General features: G+C 43.0%; 1 protein-coding gene across 1 annotated transcript; it reads left to right on the top strand.

The window, feature by feature from the left end:
• Positions 1-1,239: 1,239 nt before the first annotated feature.
• nat8l (N-acetyltransferase 8-like) lies at positions 1,240-16,255 on the top strand. The gene is made up of 3 exons (XM_040141308.1): positions 1,240-1,543; positions 3,007-3,171; positions 15,888-16,255. Exons 1-3 carry the CDS (start codon positions 1,240-1,242, stop codon positions 16,253-16,255), a joined length of 837 nt encoding a protein of 278 aa, XP_039997242.1.
• The last annotated feature ends 683 nt before the right edge of the window (positions 16,256-16,938 follow it).

Here is a 16,938-nt window from a genome sequence, read left to right as displayed (position 1 = left end):
TTACTCTGTGTAACGACAGCCACGGTTAATTACAGGGAGTGTCGGGGGACAACAAAGGACCGGATCGAGCATCATCATCATCATCATCATCATCATGACCACCGCCACCATCACCGCCACAGTCGTGCGCGAAGCCGTTATTGTGGTCGCCGGTGCTTAGTGTGTGAGGCAAGTCCCCGACAGATAGAGGCTAATGGGAGGCTTCAGATGCGCAGTAAGGCGAGATGTACTCTCCATGTTAGCGGCGATGTGTGACAGGAACAGGGTGACGGAGCGAAGGGGGAAGCCGTGGAGGCATCACTGCAGTGCAGCAGAGCTGTCAGTCAACGGGGCAGAGGAGGCTGTGCAGCAACTGGCCAGACATTAGGGGCGACTACAAGCTGAATTTGAGGCTTCGTGGTGTCATTAAAATGTCGAATTGTATCAGAATATAAATGCTTATTTCCTACAGCAGGGTCTTTTCTGTCCCTTCAATGTCACAGTAGCCCCCCTTTTTTTTTTATCTGCGCAACAGCAGACACATCCACCGATGTAATGCATAGAGGAGCTCTGCCAGATTCTTCTTCTTCTCATCCCAGTTTAATTATAAACCTGACCCTAAACCCGATTTTTGAATTCTAAACGGAGTGGGGGCTTTTTCTCCGAGGGGCTGCAGTCTTCCTGTGACTAGGAGTTCCTCCTTTTTGACGCATCCTCCCCCGCTTTACCTTGCGCCTTTGTGCTGCGTATCGCATCCTCTATAGCCACGGTATCTCAACAAAGCGGGGATCCTCCTCATTGCGAGACATTATGAAGACAAGCCTGCTCAGAAACGACCTCTCTACGCAATCGCCCCATCACGCCCCCCTCCCCCTGGGCCCACATCCTCAAAATACACATTTCGCCGGCACACAGAAGCCGCTTCAGATACAGAGAGAACGAGAGCGTCTCTCTCTCTCCCTCCTCCCTCCTCCATCAACATCTAACGACGCACCGCTTCCACCAATCTGTGCAGCGAGAGGACCAACCCAACCCCTGAACCTGAATCTACCCGCCCTGCCCGCTTATAAATACTGCTTGAATCACACCGGCAAGTCTTGGTCGTCAGAAACGCTCAGGGTTGCAGCAGAACATCCCCCTTCGTCTTATCCCCTTCATCGTTTCTCTGTTTTTTAGGAAAATCTCACGCATCACCCATTTTCATTCTCATTCTTTCAACTTTTTTTCCGAACTGTAGTTGTTTTTTCTGCGGCCAGTTGCATGCATTTTTCGTCTCCCAAAATGGTTTGCGAGACTAAAATTGTTGCGGACGAACACGATGCTATACCTGGGACCAAAAAAGAGTCGATCATGTGGAGCTCTCCTCCGTCCAGCGCGGCACTGAGCCCCGCCGAGGCCAAGGATGTGAGGAAAGATGCGGTTTTTATCCGCGAGTTCGAGCGCGGGGATCAGGAGGAGGTTCGCCGCATCTTTTACGAGGGTATTATGGAGAGGATACCCAACACGGCGTTTAGGGGGCTCAGGCAGCAGCCCAAGACCCAGTTTTTATATGCTCTTCTGACAGGTAAGTAGCACTCATTACTTTGCATCAGGTAGCCTGTGCGCCGACGTATTTATTCCCATGAAGGGACTCAGACACACTTTTCTAATGACAAAAAAAAACAACTTCATTGTAATTTACAACATTATTTGTGTATGTACTACTTATTAGCGAGCTCTCATCACAGTGTAGGCTAATGTCTCTGTTGCGCTTTTTTGTGTGATGTTTTCATCTAATCTGATTTAGGCTATTTGAGGAACTGGTCTTAAATCCCACACAATTTAACGTTTCTCTGCACTATCTGGCCCTGTAGGCGATGTACAGTTAAGTTGAAATCTGCTGCAACACCACACTGTGCCCGTCGTGGCTCTCCCTCCGCCGGCACACACCGGCATGTTGCCCATCATGCAACAAAAGGCATGGCCTGGCGCATGGTGCATGTGTATAACCGGCGAGCCTGCTGATGATGTGATGACATGCCGGTGCCGTGAATGAGTGAGTGAATGAATTTGAGGATTGGTCCAGAGGGTACGCGCACGTACCCAAAAAGCACTCCCCCGCGCCACCCCAACACATCCATAAAATCCCCCGCTGCGCGAACACGCCCCCCCCTCCCCAACCACCACCACCACCACCCCACCCCCCAGCCCTCCCCGTCCGCCTGTGCACAGCAGCCAATGCGCCAGTCATGCACTGAACTCGCTCGGCTTTTGTTGATGTTGTTCGGCGCAAATTAAGGCCTCGCGTATCGTGACCGCTGCCGTTACGCGCGTCGATAACAAACAAGCTGTTGCGTTCTCAAAATGTGTGCGGTTCAGCCGTGAAAAGGTGGCCCCAATGTATCAATTTGGCCTCAGGTAGACTCCTGCACTAGACATGACAGCCCTGCCTGCAATGTCCCCCAAACAGATTCTCTTCCGATGCAGTTTCTTTGTGGACAATTAGAGTCTGTCTAATAGCGCGAGAGGTCATTGCACCCTGCAGTCCAGCGCTGATGTTTCACACCACGCTGGGGTGCTGTGGAGTAAACTAACCGCTAGGTTATTGCATGCCACGCAGCAACATGCTATGCAGCACCAAGCCCGCTTGTTGGTGTTTCCCTTTGCGCCCCCCAGCGTCACATCCGACTAATTACTCCAATATGGACTGTGCTGGTTTGATGAATTCGATACTAGCATGTACTCTCTACTGAAATTCTTAAATATTATCCTGTCAAAGTGTGTGGTCCCGCAGCTATACTAATGTGCCATGCTTCAAAGTTTGATGAATGTTACTTTGCCGCCTTGTGTGGAACTAATCCTGATTTCTCTTTACCAAAGTGCTCCTATTGTGCCATTATAATTTGATGTAACTGTTTCTCTTTTAAAAAATGCCATACTGAATCTGCTTTTTCTTTTGTGTCTGTGTGGGGTCGAATTCCGCCAAAATCAAACATGTGATTCTCTTTTCTGACAGGTTTCGTTTATTTTTCTTCCATTTCTCCATAGTAATGTGCTTTTTCGTGACCAAATCCGTCACGCTGACCTGCTGTGCACCCCTCATTCTCATGGGTGCGCGCTACTACTACAGCAGGAAAGTTATCCAGAGTTATTTGGACTGTGCTCTGCACACGGACATGGCTGACATAGAGGCTTATTACATGAAACCCACAGGTAAGACGTGGGAGAAACTCAGTGTTCTCACCGTAGTGTGAATAATGAGATAAATACACATTGTCTTGTTTGTCAATGCTCCACCACCTGTGTTGATTTTGAAATGAAATCAAGAGGAATGATGATGAAGATACTGTGTAAAAATGCCGTCTCCATACTTTGAAAAGTTACGGTCTGTAACTTTGCTAGAGCAGGAAGGAAAAAAACCCCCAAATAACTACATGAAAGGTGATGTGCCTGACGCACACTTGAAGTAAAACGTGGCCAGGTCTAGGGAGTCTTCAGGCAATGCAGAGACAACTCATCAAATATGCAGGTTGCTGCTTTCCTTCTCCTCCACCCCTCTTTCCCACCCCTCCTCCCTGTCTCTTTCTCCACTCCTTCCCAACTTGCCTCCTCTCCGAGTTCCACTTGATCACAGGCAGGGGGAGCTGAGGGGGTTGCTTCACAGGGCAATTGATCGCATGGAGGGAAACACCTAATATACTTTCTGCAGTACACTGGGTGTCAGCAAGGCTCATTTCCTCCACTAAACCTTCTAATTGGAAAAATCAATCCACCTCTGGCGCCATCTCAAACTATTCATTTTATTCAGGATTCAGGTTTCAGTTTGAGTAATGGCCAACCACAAACACACGACACATTTTCACACGTTCCCCAGTTCTGTAACTTCTTGGACACATTTATCCCCTTGTAACCCAAACCACGTGGCCAATATAAAAAGCAGGTGTTAGTTAAGCCAGTCAATTGCCCCCCATTGTCTCTTTCTCTCTGACATTGTGCCCTCTGGCCTGGTAATCCACAGCATACACAATTGCAATTTAGCATTCCCATTATTGCTGCAGGGCCGTGATGGTTTAGAGGGGGTCAGGCACCACTGCCCTTGGACAATGCTAATGATTATATCCATGCACACTGAATGGGCCCAGGGGGAACGAACACCTGGGCACCGACATGAAGTCCTGATGGAGAGGCACCTCTAGGAGTGTCGCTTATGTACAGAATGCAACATTTGGCGCTCAGCAGAGGCCTTGTTGAACTTAAAGGCCCAGGCTCTATGAGCGATTGAGTCCTACACAAACACACAATCCTCTGCCAATGTTAGAACAGTTTTGTTTTGTTTTTTTACGTCAGAGATTTTTTTGTTTGTGCCCTCAGTGGTGGGGGCGGGGCGCAGAATGAAAAAAAGGTGATGTCACGTATTTCCCTGCACCAATCAGATTTACTCGGGGGGACTGTTTACTAATGTTAACAACTAAATAGATCAAATCACACCTGAGTTTTTGACAGCTAACCTCTCCATAAATAACACCCAAGGATGCCCCCCCCCCAAAAAAAAAAAAAAAAATAAATAAAATAACAGTAACTTTGATTCCTCGTTTGTTAGTCATGAATTTCTTTTGTTACACAGGAGAGATTTGAAACCAAGTTTCCACGGCCTTTAAGCCCTTATTTCATCAATGTCAGTATGCGAACTAAGATTTCTCTAAAATTAACCAGGAAATCTTTCCGCCATCTTTTAGCCAGCTAGCAGTAGAAAATAATATAAGAACGATTCAAAGAAAACGTCTAGCCTGAGCGCGGGGATGACACTCTCATATTACAGTCCAGCTTCCACTACACCAAGTAGCTAACGTTAGCTATTCAGCAGAACTAATATGGAGATGTTCCTGGTTTTGACTGAATCTTCGAAACTGTACAAAATGTAGCCATCATGCAGTTGTTCAGTATTGTGTTACATCTCAGAAAACAGCGTCCACAATGAATACCGGGTAGGCTTACTGTAGGAATGAGTGAAACAAGTCAGAAATTGACTGCAATGTGAAAAAAGGAATGAACTTTGCCAGCCATGAAAATGACTTATGACTAAATATAATTTAGTATAATGACTAAATGTTTATTAAAGGTGTGTGTTTGTGTGTGTGTGAAGGAATGACAGGGAAGTCTGAGCGTTAACAGCGTGTGTATGAAAACATTTGTGTGTGAGAACACGTTTTGAGAGAGGGTTTCCTAAATCATTTTTAATTAACATTTAATAATAGATAGGTAATTATATAGATGGATAATTATACAGATAGAGGATAAATCGGAAAATGCTGTCTTGCTGCAACCCAGCAATTCGTCAACTTAAAGGAGAAACACTCATTTGAATGCAGTAAGGAGGAGAGATCCAAAGTCAGAAGATGATGGAGAGAGAAAGAGAGGATGCCATTAGTTACTCATTCTTTATGTTCTTTGTCAGTTTAAAGAAATTAATTGAATAAACTATAATAAGTAGACACTTACCACAGATGGCTTGGGTAATGGAAGAAAACTGACTGACTGGAGCCACATATCCCTATAAACATGCCGCAGCTACACCAATCAATACTCTTATCTCCTTTGTGCCTGTGTTCTGATCACTCACTCTGCTGCCACTTAATGGCAGCTCTCATCTCTTTCATTTGCCCCATAATAAAGTGCATGTGTGTGATTGTGCGTGTGTAGGTGGAGGAGTCGTAAAGCTAACCGAAGGAAGATTGGCTGGGAGTATAAATGTATATGGCTGTTTAAAAAAAAAAAAAAAAAAAAACCTAACAGCTTGTTTCCTTAACATAACAGCTGCCGACATGTCAGGAGTTTTTTAAGCAAATTTAATTTTCAAAACACAGTTTGGAATTAAATTCCATCCTATGTGAAAGTTAATGAAGGAAATTGATTGAACCTTTAAACACAATTTAAAAGTCAGTCTTCTCAGTTTGGATTCAGCTATTTCAAGTCAAAATGAACTTAAAGAAATTATTTTGGAAGGATTTGATATAACCCCTAAGACCTTTATTTGATTTAAACAGTTCAATAAGAGCTTGACAACTTAAAATTGGTGCAATTACAACTCAATATCAGCTGCCACAAATTAACGAGTTAGTCTGGCAATCAATATGTCTACCACTGGTGTATTAAGAACTACGCTGCATTTGCTGAGAGGAACTGAAAATGAAGACAAGAGACTCTTAACCATTGAGGGTATTTTATCCAGATTAAGAAACAGTTGCAAAATGCCACTGAACTTATTTGTCCATAAGCCGTTATCCATGAGCAGCTGACCCTAATTCCATGTACTGCATTCATCTAATCCCTTTGTAGTCCTGCCCTAGAAGATCTCAACAATACACACATTTATTAATCTATGTGGATGTGTTATCAGATACAGGGCTGCATGAATCAGACAAGGGAGACAAGACTCGCAAGGTACTCAAAATAAGAAGACAAGATGGAGTTATACTAAAGCTATTTGTAAGTAAACCGTCATTGTCGACCAGTTACAGGCAGCACCATTGTGGCTGACAGTGAAACTATGGAAAAAAAAAAGAAGTTTAAAAAAAGTTTAGCTGACCAGACTAGCCACACTGGAGCAATCAAATTCAAGTGCAGCCCTTGGTCGTTACATAAAGCTTTCACCTTAGTTAATATGTCAAACTTAATTTCGTCTGGAGAATATTGCAGGTGCTACAGTACCTACAGACCAAACATGACCGCTTCAGTTTGTGAGGGTTTCATTAGATGCACGGTGTGTGTACAGTATGGAAACCTACTTTGTATTTCACAATGTTCTTGACTTAGTACCGTCCAAATATTATCTATACTATAACAATATTCTTCTACTTAAAAGTTCTATGGGTGCTTGGTTCACGTCAGCACTGATCTCATCAAGCCGTGGTCACATGATTGTTCGTTCCTTTCATAGGAAATGAATAGAACTACCATTACTGTAACAATCCGTCACTTAATCTCATTGAGCCAAGGATGATAAAAGATTTAAACAGCTTTTCCGAAAAAGGCAAAACCAACTGTAAATACAGAAAACAGGTTTCCCTTTATGTTCAAGCAGTACATGGACGACATACCCCCTCCCTTGAACTCTTGACTCGCTCAATCACTTTAGGTCACTCTGAAGCAGCTTAGTGCCGATAAAGTGGATGTAATATAATGAGGGCGACATAAGATACTGAGCCAAACCCTCGCTGGCTGGAAGTGATACCCACTCAGTAATACTGGCAGTTTAATGAGGCGTCATTACCACTGCATGGTCTCATCAAGGCAGGAGACATTATAATACCTGCTGGTCAGTGTCATTGTAGCTCTGTGTGAATGTGTGTGTGTGTGCGCGTCTGTGTGGGATTTGTCTGAGCTCGCTCTGTTCCGGGGGAAAGAGCAGCTTCGTCCACTGGTACCTGCTGTGATAATTTTAGCTCCGAACGACAGAAAAAGGGAGACAGACAGAGACAGAGAGAGGGAAAATGTGTGAATGTAGGGAAGGAGGTGAGCGCTACATGGAAAATGGGGGCATCTGAAAGAGGGCTGTGCTCCACAACTCTAAAGATATGTTTTGTGTGCATGTGAGAAAGACAGAGAAATAAGGAGTTTGCTGGTTAGCACAGAGACAAAGGATTCTCCTGGGTATATTTCAGGCTCATCAGCTGAAGCTTCGCAGATTATCAAGCTATCCTTCCATCTATCCTTTCCTCTCCTATCCCTCCATCTTTGTTGCCATTTGAGCCACAGCATTTTCTTTTTCTCTCCCACCTGTATCACTCCTCCTCCTCTTCCTCACTGTCTCATCTATGTTGGAGGTGCAGAGAAGGCACTGCAGTGGCCAACGGGGTTATCCATCATCCCGGCACAGAGGAAGTGATGCTTCCTCCCAGTCAAGGAAACAGCCTTCAGTCTCTTTCAAAAATAAACAAACAAAAATAAGTAATTTACTAATAATTAGCAACAAGCAGTTTTTATATTGTAGATACAAAGATACAGAGCTAAATAGCAACATTGATATTACTGTACACATTTAAAAACAGTGTGAGGATATACTGCTTTTCTATCACTGTAAATTGATTACCTTTGGGTTTAGGACCATTGGTCAGACAAAACATGCAATCTGAAAACAGCGCATTGAGCTCTGAGAAACTGTGATGGGCATTTTTTATTGTTTTTTGAAATTTTAGAGAAGAACTCCATACAGTAGTAGTACAGTGCACTGCCCGGTTTTGGTGTGTGAAAGTGCTTACTCACTCAGTAAAAGGACTCAGAAAAACAGGAAAGAGGGACAGTGAAGAAGTATTCCAAAATATTGAAATTTTCAGCCCGTCATGGTGTTAGCCATGTTGTCCTTTACATGACTGGCTGACTCTGCTTTCCCCAGACAGTGCATGGGGAGAAAGTGGAGACCTCTGCAAGTACCTGAACATGTGTATTTCTTGTCTAACCAGCGTTTTGAGGAAGTGGAGCCGATCATTAATAATGTATTGTAATCTCACTAGTCTGTGTGTCACATTCTTCTTAAATCAATACTGAACAACGACACTCATAGGAAAGTGTGGATGACGAGTCGACAGCAGCGTCATAAATTGCAGCACTATGCATTGTCTCGCTATGTTGACTCTGGTGACCAATAACAACAATGGATCACAACAGATTAGCAATTTCAAAGCCTGTTATCGATTAAAAGCGATTTCTGCCGATGTGCAAAATCAGCTTGGTCTTGATTTATACATGAACAATATACAGTACGTAGATTCAGATCTACTAGGCTGGAGTCACATTTTGCATGTTGCTGTGAAGCCCACCGTGATGGCCTTTGACCCTGGGAACGAGGGAGGAGAGAGAGCCTCAGGCTGTAACCGTAGCAGCCATGTGAACAATGGCATGCACACAGTAAAGTGTAGCATGTGTGTAAAATGTGGGCATGTACCTACATGTTTGCATACAAACAAACAACATGCGTAGACACGTTGATGGGCAGGAAGGCAGTAAAACCAACAGTAAAGGGCCAGATAATGAGTTCCTCTGAGCTAATGGAAATGTAACAGAGAACGGTGCACACTTTGGGGGTGTGGGAGTCTCTGTAAGAGTGTATACACACGTGACAACACACAGGTCAATGCATCAGTCTCCTTTGCATACTGAGTTCAGCTTTAAGGCCAAGTCGATGGCAAAAGCTTTTCCTACTGTAAATCCAAGCCTCATTACACATGAAGTATTAATTTTCTGTATTTGCACTGTAAAGCATGTCCTGCGTCTGAAAGTCCCCTCCTCTCTCCCTCATTTGTCCGTGACGGAGGAAGAAACTGCTGATGTGTGGGCTATACGTGACTGGCTAATCCATACTCCCAGCATGCACTCTGATCTGAGGAAAGGTGTGTCTGTGTTTGTGTGACTGAATGGAAGGGCATTAAAGAGGTGACGTATAAGACCGAGGAACGATCTAAAAAAAATTTTTCTTTAAAGGGAAAAATCGTACATTAAAGTAAGAAGATACAGGCATATGGTACATTTAAATTAACTAAATTCATGCCTTTGTCTTATCTAGCAGATCTTTGTTTGCTTTTTGCTTACTGGTAACAACTTCCTGTCCAAATGCTGTAATGTATAGGTAGTGCAAAATAATCACACAAGGTTTTCAGGTCATGGATACATTGGGTGATAAAAAAACAAAACAAAATGAATACCAAAAAAGCTCCTTTTGGTGCCCTTTTTTTTGGAGTTTTATTGGCTTTGTAGGATTCTATTTGGTATCCAGCCTCAACAAAGCAAAACATTTGTGCCCTTTTAGCGAAGCAAGTGACAAGATTGTGGTCAGAATTGATTGTTGGGATAGAAAATTATGCTGATATTGCACCACATTCGACTGTTGGGTCAGATTAATCATGCAGGGATGCAACAGTTTCAACTCAGAGCCGCTCCTGGAATGTAAATCACTGGTGTTTAATGTACCCTGCAACAATGACACACATGCTGCGGAGAAACATAAATGATATCACATAAAAATAACCATAAAGTCACAGTTTGATTATTAGAACACAAAACAATACTCCAGACCAACAAAGCAAGAATACACAGAGAATACAGTCAAGCTACTTATGAGCTTTCATTGGGGCTTACACCCACAGAGTGCTCAGGATGGCGTTTGGCTGACAGAGAAGTGAACTACAGCACAGTGAGGCGGCGTCTAGACTGAACGCTTATCAAGTGAATTAGCCCTCTAGGTTTCCTCTGTCGGAAAAGAGAATAATCTTGTTAGACATCACAAAAAGTACTCCTGTGAATGCGCTCCTGTCTGAGCAAGTGTTTGAGTATGTGTGCGCGATTTTTTCGGTTTTTATTCAGGGCTCATATCACAACATCAGCCAGTATTTAAACACTCCCACACACATGCATGGAGGCATATTAATATCTTTTTAAAGTAGTTAAAGAAATTAGATCTGTTGCATTAAGAATACAGTAACCCCCCCCCCCCGTACTAATGGTACATTTTCTGTCCTCCCTCCCCCTCTTTGTGTTTGTATACCCTAGCAGCAATAATGGAGCCTTTCAGGCTCATCACTATTACTGTTAACACAGATGCCTCGCCTTCCTCCTCCTCCTCTGCTCACGCCTTCTTTCAGAGAAGATGGATGAATGACTTCTTCTTTTCCCGCTTTCTTCTTTTTTTCTGATTTATTTATTTATTTATTTATAACTCATTCGTAACATTTTCCAGCCTAACTTACACACATCAAAACATGGTTGGTGCACTTTATTACCACTGCATGAACCTTTACTCTTAAGCAATGAGCTGCTGGGCTGGAGCAACAGGGAGCTTAATGCCTTGTTCGAAAACATCACAGGATGAATAGTTGACATATTGCGTCTTACTCATTCCCCCTTTCTAATCAATCTTGTGGGGACATGAAGGACTAAACGGCTTTAAATACAACCTTTAAATACATTTACAGCATCAGGTAAGGATGGAGTTTTTGCTTTTACAGACACTTTTATCTCAATACTCTCTTCAATGTCCAACCACTTGGCAACTGTTCTATTTTCTTAAGCAGTAGACAAAATGTCTCCATCCTCTGTTTATTCTTAAGACAACCCATCAATTCTAACCCATGCATCCCCACTCTAGGACAGAGGACCCGTGACACCTGTCTAGACACGAAAAATCTAGTCCCAATCATCTCCCTCTCTGTCCAGCCTGTATCACAGACCAACTAAAACTGCTAGAAAGTTAAAATTCACAACAGTAATTCCAAAGTACTAAACATATAATATATCAGGTACTGGACTGTAAGGAATCTTTAACAAGACTTGAGTTTACAACCATGCTTGCAGGTCTGTGAGGCTGTACTAATGCTTGGAGCCATATTCTAACATCAGCATGGTAATATACTCACAGTGACAATCCTAACGTCCTTTAGTTTAGTAGGTATAATGTTCAGTCATAAACATAAATGTTTTAGTCATAAACTAAATTATGGGACAAAGAGAAATTTAGACCTGATGATAGCACTAAATGAAAAGTTAATGGGTCATCAAAGTTACTACAATTCCCCCTGTGGGAAACATGAACCAAATTTCATGGCAATCCATCCAAATAGTTGTCAAGGTATTTCACTCTGAACCACAAATGTCAACCTGCTAGTAGAGCTAGAGGTAAATTTGGGGGATCACCAAAGTCAGTAGGCTTCATCCTCTGGGGACCATGAATGTCTGTACAAAATGTGAAGGCCATCCATCCAATAACTGTTGAGATATTTCAGTCTGGACCAAAGTCGTTGAACAACCGGGAGACTGATCCTGCCATTCCTAGCACCTTGCCACTAGCATGGCTAAAATCCTTTAATAAATCCACTTCATTACTGCAGAGTGGCGCACACATGCTAACTGAAGGAGTTAGGAGTTAAGGGCCTTGCCCAAGAGAGGCTTTATAATAGCTCTCGAGGGAAAGAGGAAAGTGTTACTCCTTCATGTTCCTCACATTTTCCTCTATAACCCTCTGGTAAGAATCGCAATTTCTCTAAACTATGGAATTATGTAGAAAAACCAGCATATGCAACATTAGACCACAAATCACCTACTATTTTGTATCAATTGTAATATTTCAGCCGCAGATTTGCAGACTAGAGGGTCTGGACCATCTTCATCACGTATAAATGGTGGAGCATAACATTATGGCCTCTCCACTTTCTCTTGAGCTACAATACTCCTCGTATAACTTTCTCTCTCTTTTTGTTCTTTCCATTTTTCTTTGTCTCCCTCTATCTTCCTATCTCTCAGGAAGTGCAGTTCCCAGCAGAAATAACAATAGTTCACTAAATCCATGCAGTTTAATAGTAGCTGTTTCAGATGCGGCAGATGTGAAGTTCTTTGACCTGCGATGTGATCAATATACCTTTCTTAGCTTTCACAAGAAAAGCAGAGTCAGAGGGAGAGGGATGACACATTCTGAGTTCTTTTTTTTTTTTCAGTGTAGTTCATTGTCCATGTCATCTGAGAGAAGTTTTTGAGACATTGTGTTAAGAAACACACACAGTCTGACGAGCAGATAGGCAGAGGGGTGGTTGGTGTGCGTGCGTCCCTCTGCTGTCCTCATTCCTGGCACAGGCTCAGTTCAGACAGATGGTCAGGAGGGCTTTATGGAAGTGTATCCCCCCTCCTACGCCTCCGACACGCACGCACGTGCACACGTGCACGCACACGTACACACACACACACGAGCATAATAATGCCGGTAGAGTGCCACAGGAGTTGACACCGCAGCTTTGACATCTGCCTATAATGAAGCATCATTCCATAGTATTAGTGAAGGATGCAAGACACTTAACCACTTTGCAAATGTGAATCACACAGACAACCTCTTAAACAATCATCCATCATTCAAAGCTCCACATAATCAACTTCACACTTTGGCGGCCCCAAATGGCAGTGATACATCACTGTTTAATTGTTTTTTTTTTTTAAGACTGAAGGATTTTTATCATGCAAAAATTACCTAATTTAATGTCAGTACACTTCACAGTCATGTGACCTACATTACCTCAGAGAAAGTGAACAGGACAAAAATTTCTGATCAGTCATTTCCTACGTGCAAAGTTTTTCCCACCGGTGTGTCAATACCTGCTCCCAAAATTTGATTTGGCCAGACAGTGAATCTACAACGTCTCAACTAGGGTGCCAGGATGCTTCAAGGAGCTATGAATACTCCTGTATATAATTCAGAATCACACCTGCCCTAACAGATTAGTGGAACACTGGTTGGAAACTGGGAGGGCAGGGAGTTACTCTGGCTTTCCTGCTGCATCCTACATATGACAGTTGTTTGATTCTGTAACAGAAGCCTCCAGATCAGCTTAACACAGGGCTACAGGGGCATCAAATCCCGCCAAACACACGGGGAATCCAGCAGAAGCATGGATGTTCATGTGACCGCCTGTTCGTGCCTGTTTTTTTTCTTACGTGTGTGTGTGTTTGTGTGAGAGTGAGTGAGTGAGTGAGAGAGAGAGAGAGAGATTAATCGGAAATAAAGGAGAGAATGGGTTATGTGTAAAGGCAAGATAAGAGAGAGTAAGAACAGAGAGAGAGAATTAGGATTCAGAGCTCATGGACAGACGGACACAGATTTTTAATGTCCACAGGTCAGCCTCTGACAGTCATGGAATAGTCAGATTTACTTCATCTATAATAAACAGATGGCATTTTAGTATAAGCACTGCCAACACATGCCGCAAATACTGCTGACATTGATGGAAAGGCTGTTGGACTATGGTTATTTAATATAAATAGGAGGTTGAGAGCGTCGTTTTCCTTGAAAGATTATGATCGGTAAAGGAAATTCTGAGAGGGCATGCGACTACAGGCGGTGTTCATTTTAAAAACTGCCTGATTAAGATCCAAAGGGAAATGATTTCAAAGAAGGATTATAACCCATAACATTATTTATTGAAGTTTTTCTCTGTGGTGTTAGTCTGTTATTTAACACTCTATGAAGTTTGTTTTGATGTGCTATGCCAGGTTACTGTGGGGACCATGAATAACAGTGGGATTTCAACTTTTTTTAATTTTCTCTTTAAGGAGCAATTTTCTAGCTCTGAATCTAAACATAAAGGAAACAGAGTTTCAACTAATGGAGTCCAAAGCTAGTGACACAGCTGACAAGAATAATCGATAGTTAAGATGTTCTACAGCTCTTGTTCACAAAGTTTTGTCTCATGAAACTTAACTATTTTAATTTAAAATGCCATGTAAAGAAAAAAAGGAAAATATTGCACAAGCATAATCATTCTGTCAAAGTGAACGGCTCAGAAACTGCAGCCTGAATACAGACTGATATTAAAATGGGTTGATATTCAAGCTCTTATCCGCACTCTGGTGGAGGAGCATTGTCTTCTGACATTTTCATCTGTGATGGTCTGACCTTGTTTGTCTGTTTGTATGTGTGGTAGTCTTTTTATCAGTCTTTCTGTCTGTCTTTCACCAGTGTCTGTCTAAGTGTTTGACGTATTAACTCTGGGATACAGCAAGTCCCCGATACATTATGAGCTGCTGTAAAAATGACAATCTTTTGTTCCTGTCTATGAAGTTTTTACATGACAAAATGTTGTTTGGACAAAATTAGAATCAATTCCTGCAACACGATCCTTTCAACGTGGAAAATGTCTGTCTCATCCCCAAAAAATGTGTTTTTTTGCTGTTCTCTGAGATCTACGTCTCTGTTCCAATACACTGTTAGCCCTAAGTGACTGCTCCATCTTGCCTGCGCTTTTAATCAGCAACATCTCACTGAGTCGCTAATGCCTTTAAGCACCAGTCCCTCTTCATTCATCTACTCCCTGCATCCCTTCTTCTGTTCTCGCTCCCTTGTTCTCTCCACTCAGAGCATTTAAGCTATATGACCTGATGCAACATGGTGCTAATGAGAACATAGGATGTTCATTCTGACCTAAGTTTCTGGTACTAAACACCCCTCATCCATCCTAAATATCTGCTTTTTATGCCACTGATGCATATTTTGATAAGTAAACCATGTTTGCGTTGTGTTCCCACAATTAAATGCATGGGTAGTAGCAAACCTTTTCCTGTAGAAAGTATTTGAACACAACATTTCTGACTGGGATTTGAAATATAGTCTTGCGCTTCAGAGTATTGGAGCAGCTGAATGCAAGGGTAAAAAATCTTTTTCATGGATCCCCACCAGACTATAACAGTACAATGATAAAACCACTAAACCACATGCTGAAATGCTTCCGGCCCCATTCTATGCTTATATAACAATAAGTATAGAGCAATTAATGACATATGAATTAACATTGAAAGTATCAGAGGAATGGTTTGACGTTTGGCGAAATACGCTTATTCGCGTGCTTGGCAAAACGTAGACGTGAAGATCAATATCACTCTCACGTCTGCGTGGTAAATATGTAACTACTGCCAGCAGCCAATTAGCTTAGCTTAGCACAAAGAATTGAAACGGGGAAAAAGCTAGTCTGTCCAAAATCCATCTACCAGCACCTCTAAAGCTTACTAATAAATACGTTAGACATGTTAGTTAAACCACAACCTGTAGTTTTACACTTATTTTTACAGAAACAAGTGAGATATACATTAAATGTGTTAAGTACTGAGTTTTAGAGGAGGAGGTAGGCCGATTTTGTTACCCCTGAACAGAGCCAGGCTACCTGTTTCCAGTCTTTATGCTATGCTAAGCTAAACTAAGGTAAGCTAAGCTAAGCTAACCGACCTGCGGCTTCGTATTTACCACAAAGCCACGAGAGTGGTCTCAATTTTTGACTCTCTGTAATATTTCCCCAAATGATTAATTATTCTATTAAGTTTTTAACTTTAACCACAGCCTTCGCAATGCCCTGCTCATACAACCCATACCTAAGTTTATCAAACGTATTGTCTCTCGTTTCTGTCAGGCTCCTGTTTCTGGGTGGCAGTGCTCGATGGACGTGTGGTGGGCATCGTGGCGGCGCAGGGCCGTGACGATGACAACACGGTTGAGCTGCGGCGCATGTCGGTGGACTCGCGCTACCGCGGCAAAGGCATCGCAAAGGCGCTGGGTCGTCGTGTCCTGGAGTTCGCAGTGCGCAACAACTACGCTGCCGTTGTCCTCGGCACGACGGCCGTCAAGTTGGCCGCCCACAAGCTGTACGAGTCGCTGGGCTTCCGCCGAACGGGCCAGAGCGAGGACTACAGGCTCCCCGGGATGAGCCGCTCGCCGCTTGAGAGGCTCTTCTTCCAGATCCGCTACAGCCGCTACCGCCTGCAGCTCCGTGAGGAGTGAGAGGTGACAGGGAGAGGGAGAGAGAGATGGAGAGGGGGAGATGGAGAAAGAGAGGGACAGAGAGAGAGAGAGAGAGAGAGAGCGAGAGAGAGAGAGAGCAACGACCCTCCTTCACCTGAGAGCCCCGACCGCATCCTCTCCTCTGACAGCCCTTATTTATTTTGTGTCATTAGAGATAACTTCAAGTACTACTTAACACTTCTACTATTTCATCTTTAAAGTCACTAACGTTTTTATTACTATTATGCTTTTGTTGCTGTTGTTTTTGTATTATACTTTTACATTTTCAATAAGAGTTTGTTTCTTTTCTTCTATTTTATTAATCTATTTTTTTGTACCTTTACCCCTCCCTTTTCATTGTGGGAGAAAAAAATTGGCTTTCATAGAAGACTATGAAGACTGCGCCTACTAGGCACCCTCCCTTGCCCCTTTGGTTTTAAGCTCATGTGACTCAGATCAATACTTCCCTTCATTACTATTCCACAAGGCCCCTCTTTACCCCTCCCTCGTTACCTCAAGCCTTCTCTTCCCTCTCACATTCTCTTAATTTCCCCACAGCAAAACTCAGTAGGCAGGTGTAGATGCAGGCGGGTGCAATGAGACGTTTGCATTTGTTTAATCGGGGGTGGACAGAGCAATGGATGAGTGGGGAAAAGCTCTGCAATGTTACATTTTGTGTGTGC

Source organism: Xiphias gladius, chromosome 12, assembly GCF_016859285.1.
Source record: "Xiphias gladius isolate SHS-SW01 ecotype Sanya breed wild chromosome 12, ASM1685928v1, whole genome shotgun sequence".
Lineage (NCBI taxonomy): Eukaryota > Metazoa > Chordata > Actinopteri > Istiophoriformes > Xiphiidae > Xiphias > Xiphias gladius.
Note: the sequence above shows the minus strand (reverse complement) of the source record. Positions and strands in the feature narration are given on the sequence as shown.

Bases quoted from the DNA above. Each gene is read 5' to 3' on its own strand.
- nat8l (XM_040141308.1), top strand. From the start codon at position 1,240: ATGCATTTTTCGTCTCCCAAAATGGTTTGCGAGACTAAAATTGTTGCG. The intron at 1,544-3,006 runs GTAAGTAGCACT...ATTTCTCCATAG, and splicing joins TTTATATGCTCTTCTGACAG to TAATGTGCTTTTTCGTGACC. The intron at 3,172-15,887 runs GTAAGACGTGGG...CGTTTCTGTCAG, and splicing joins TTATTACATGAAACCCACAG to GCTCCTGTTTCTGGGTGGCA.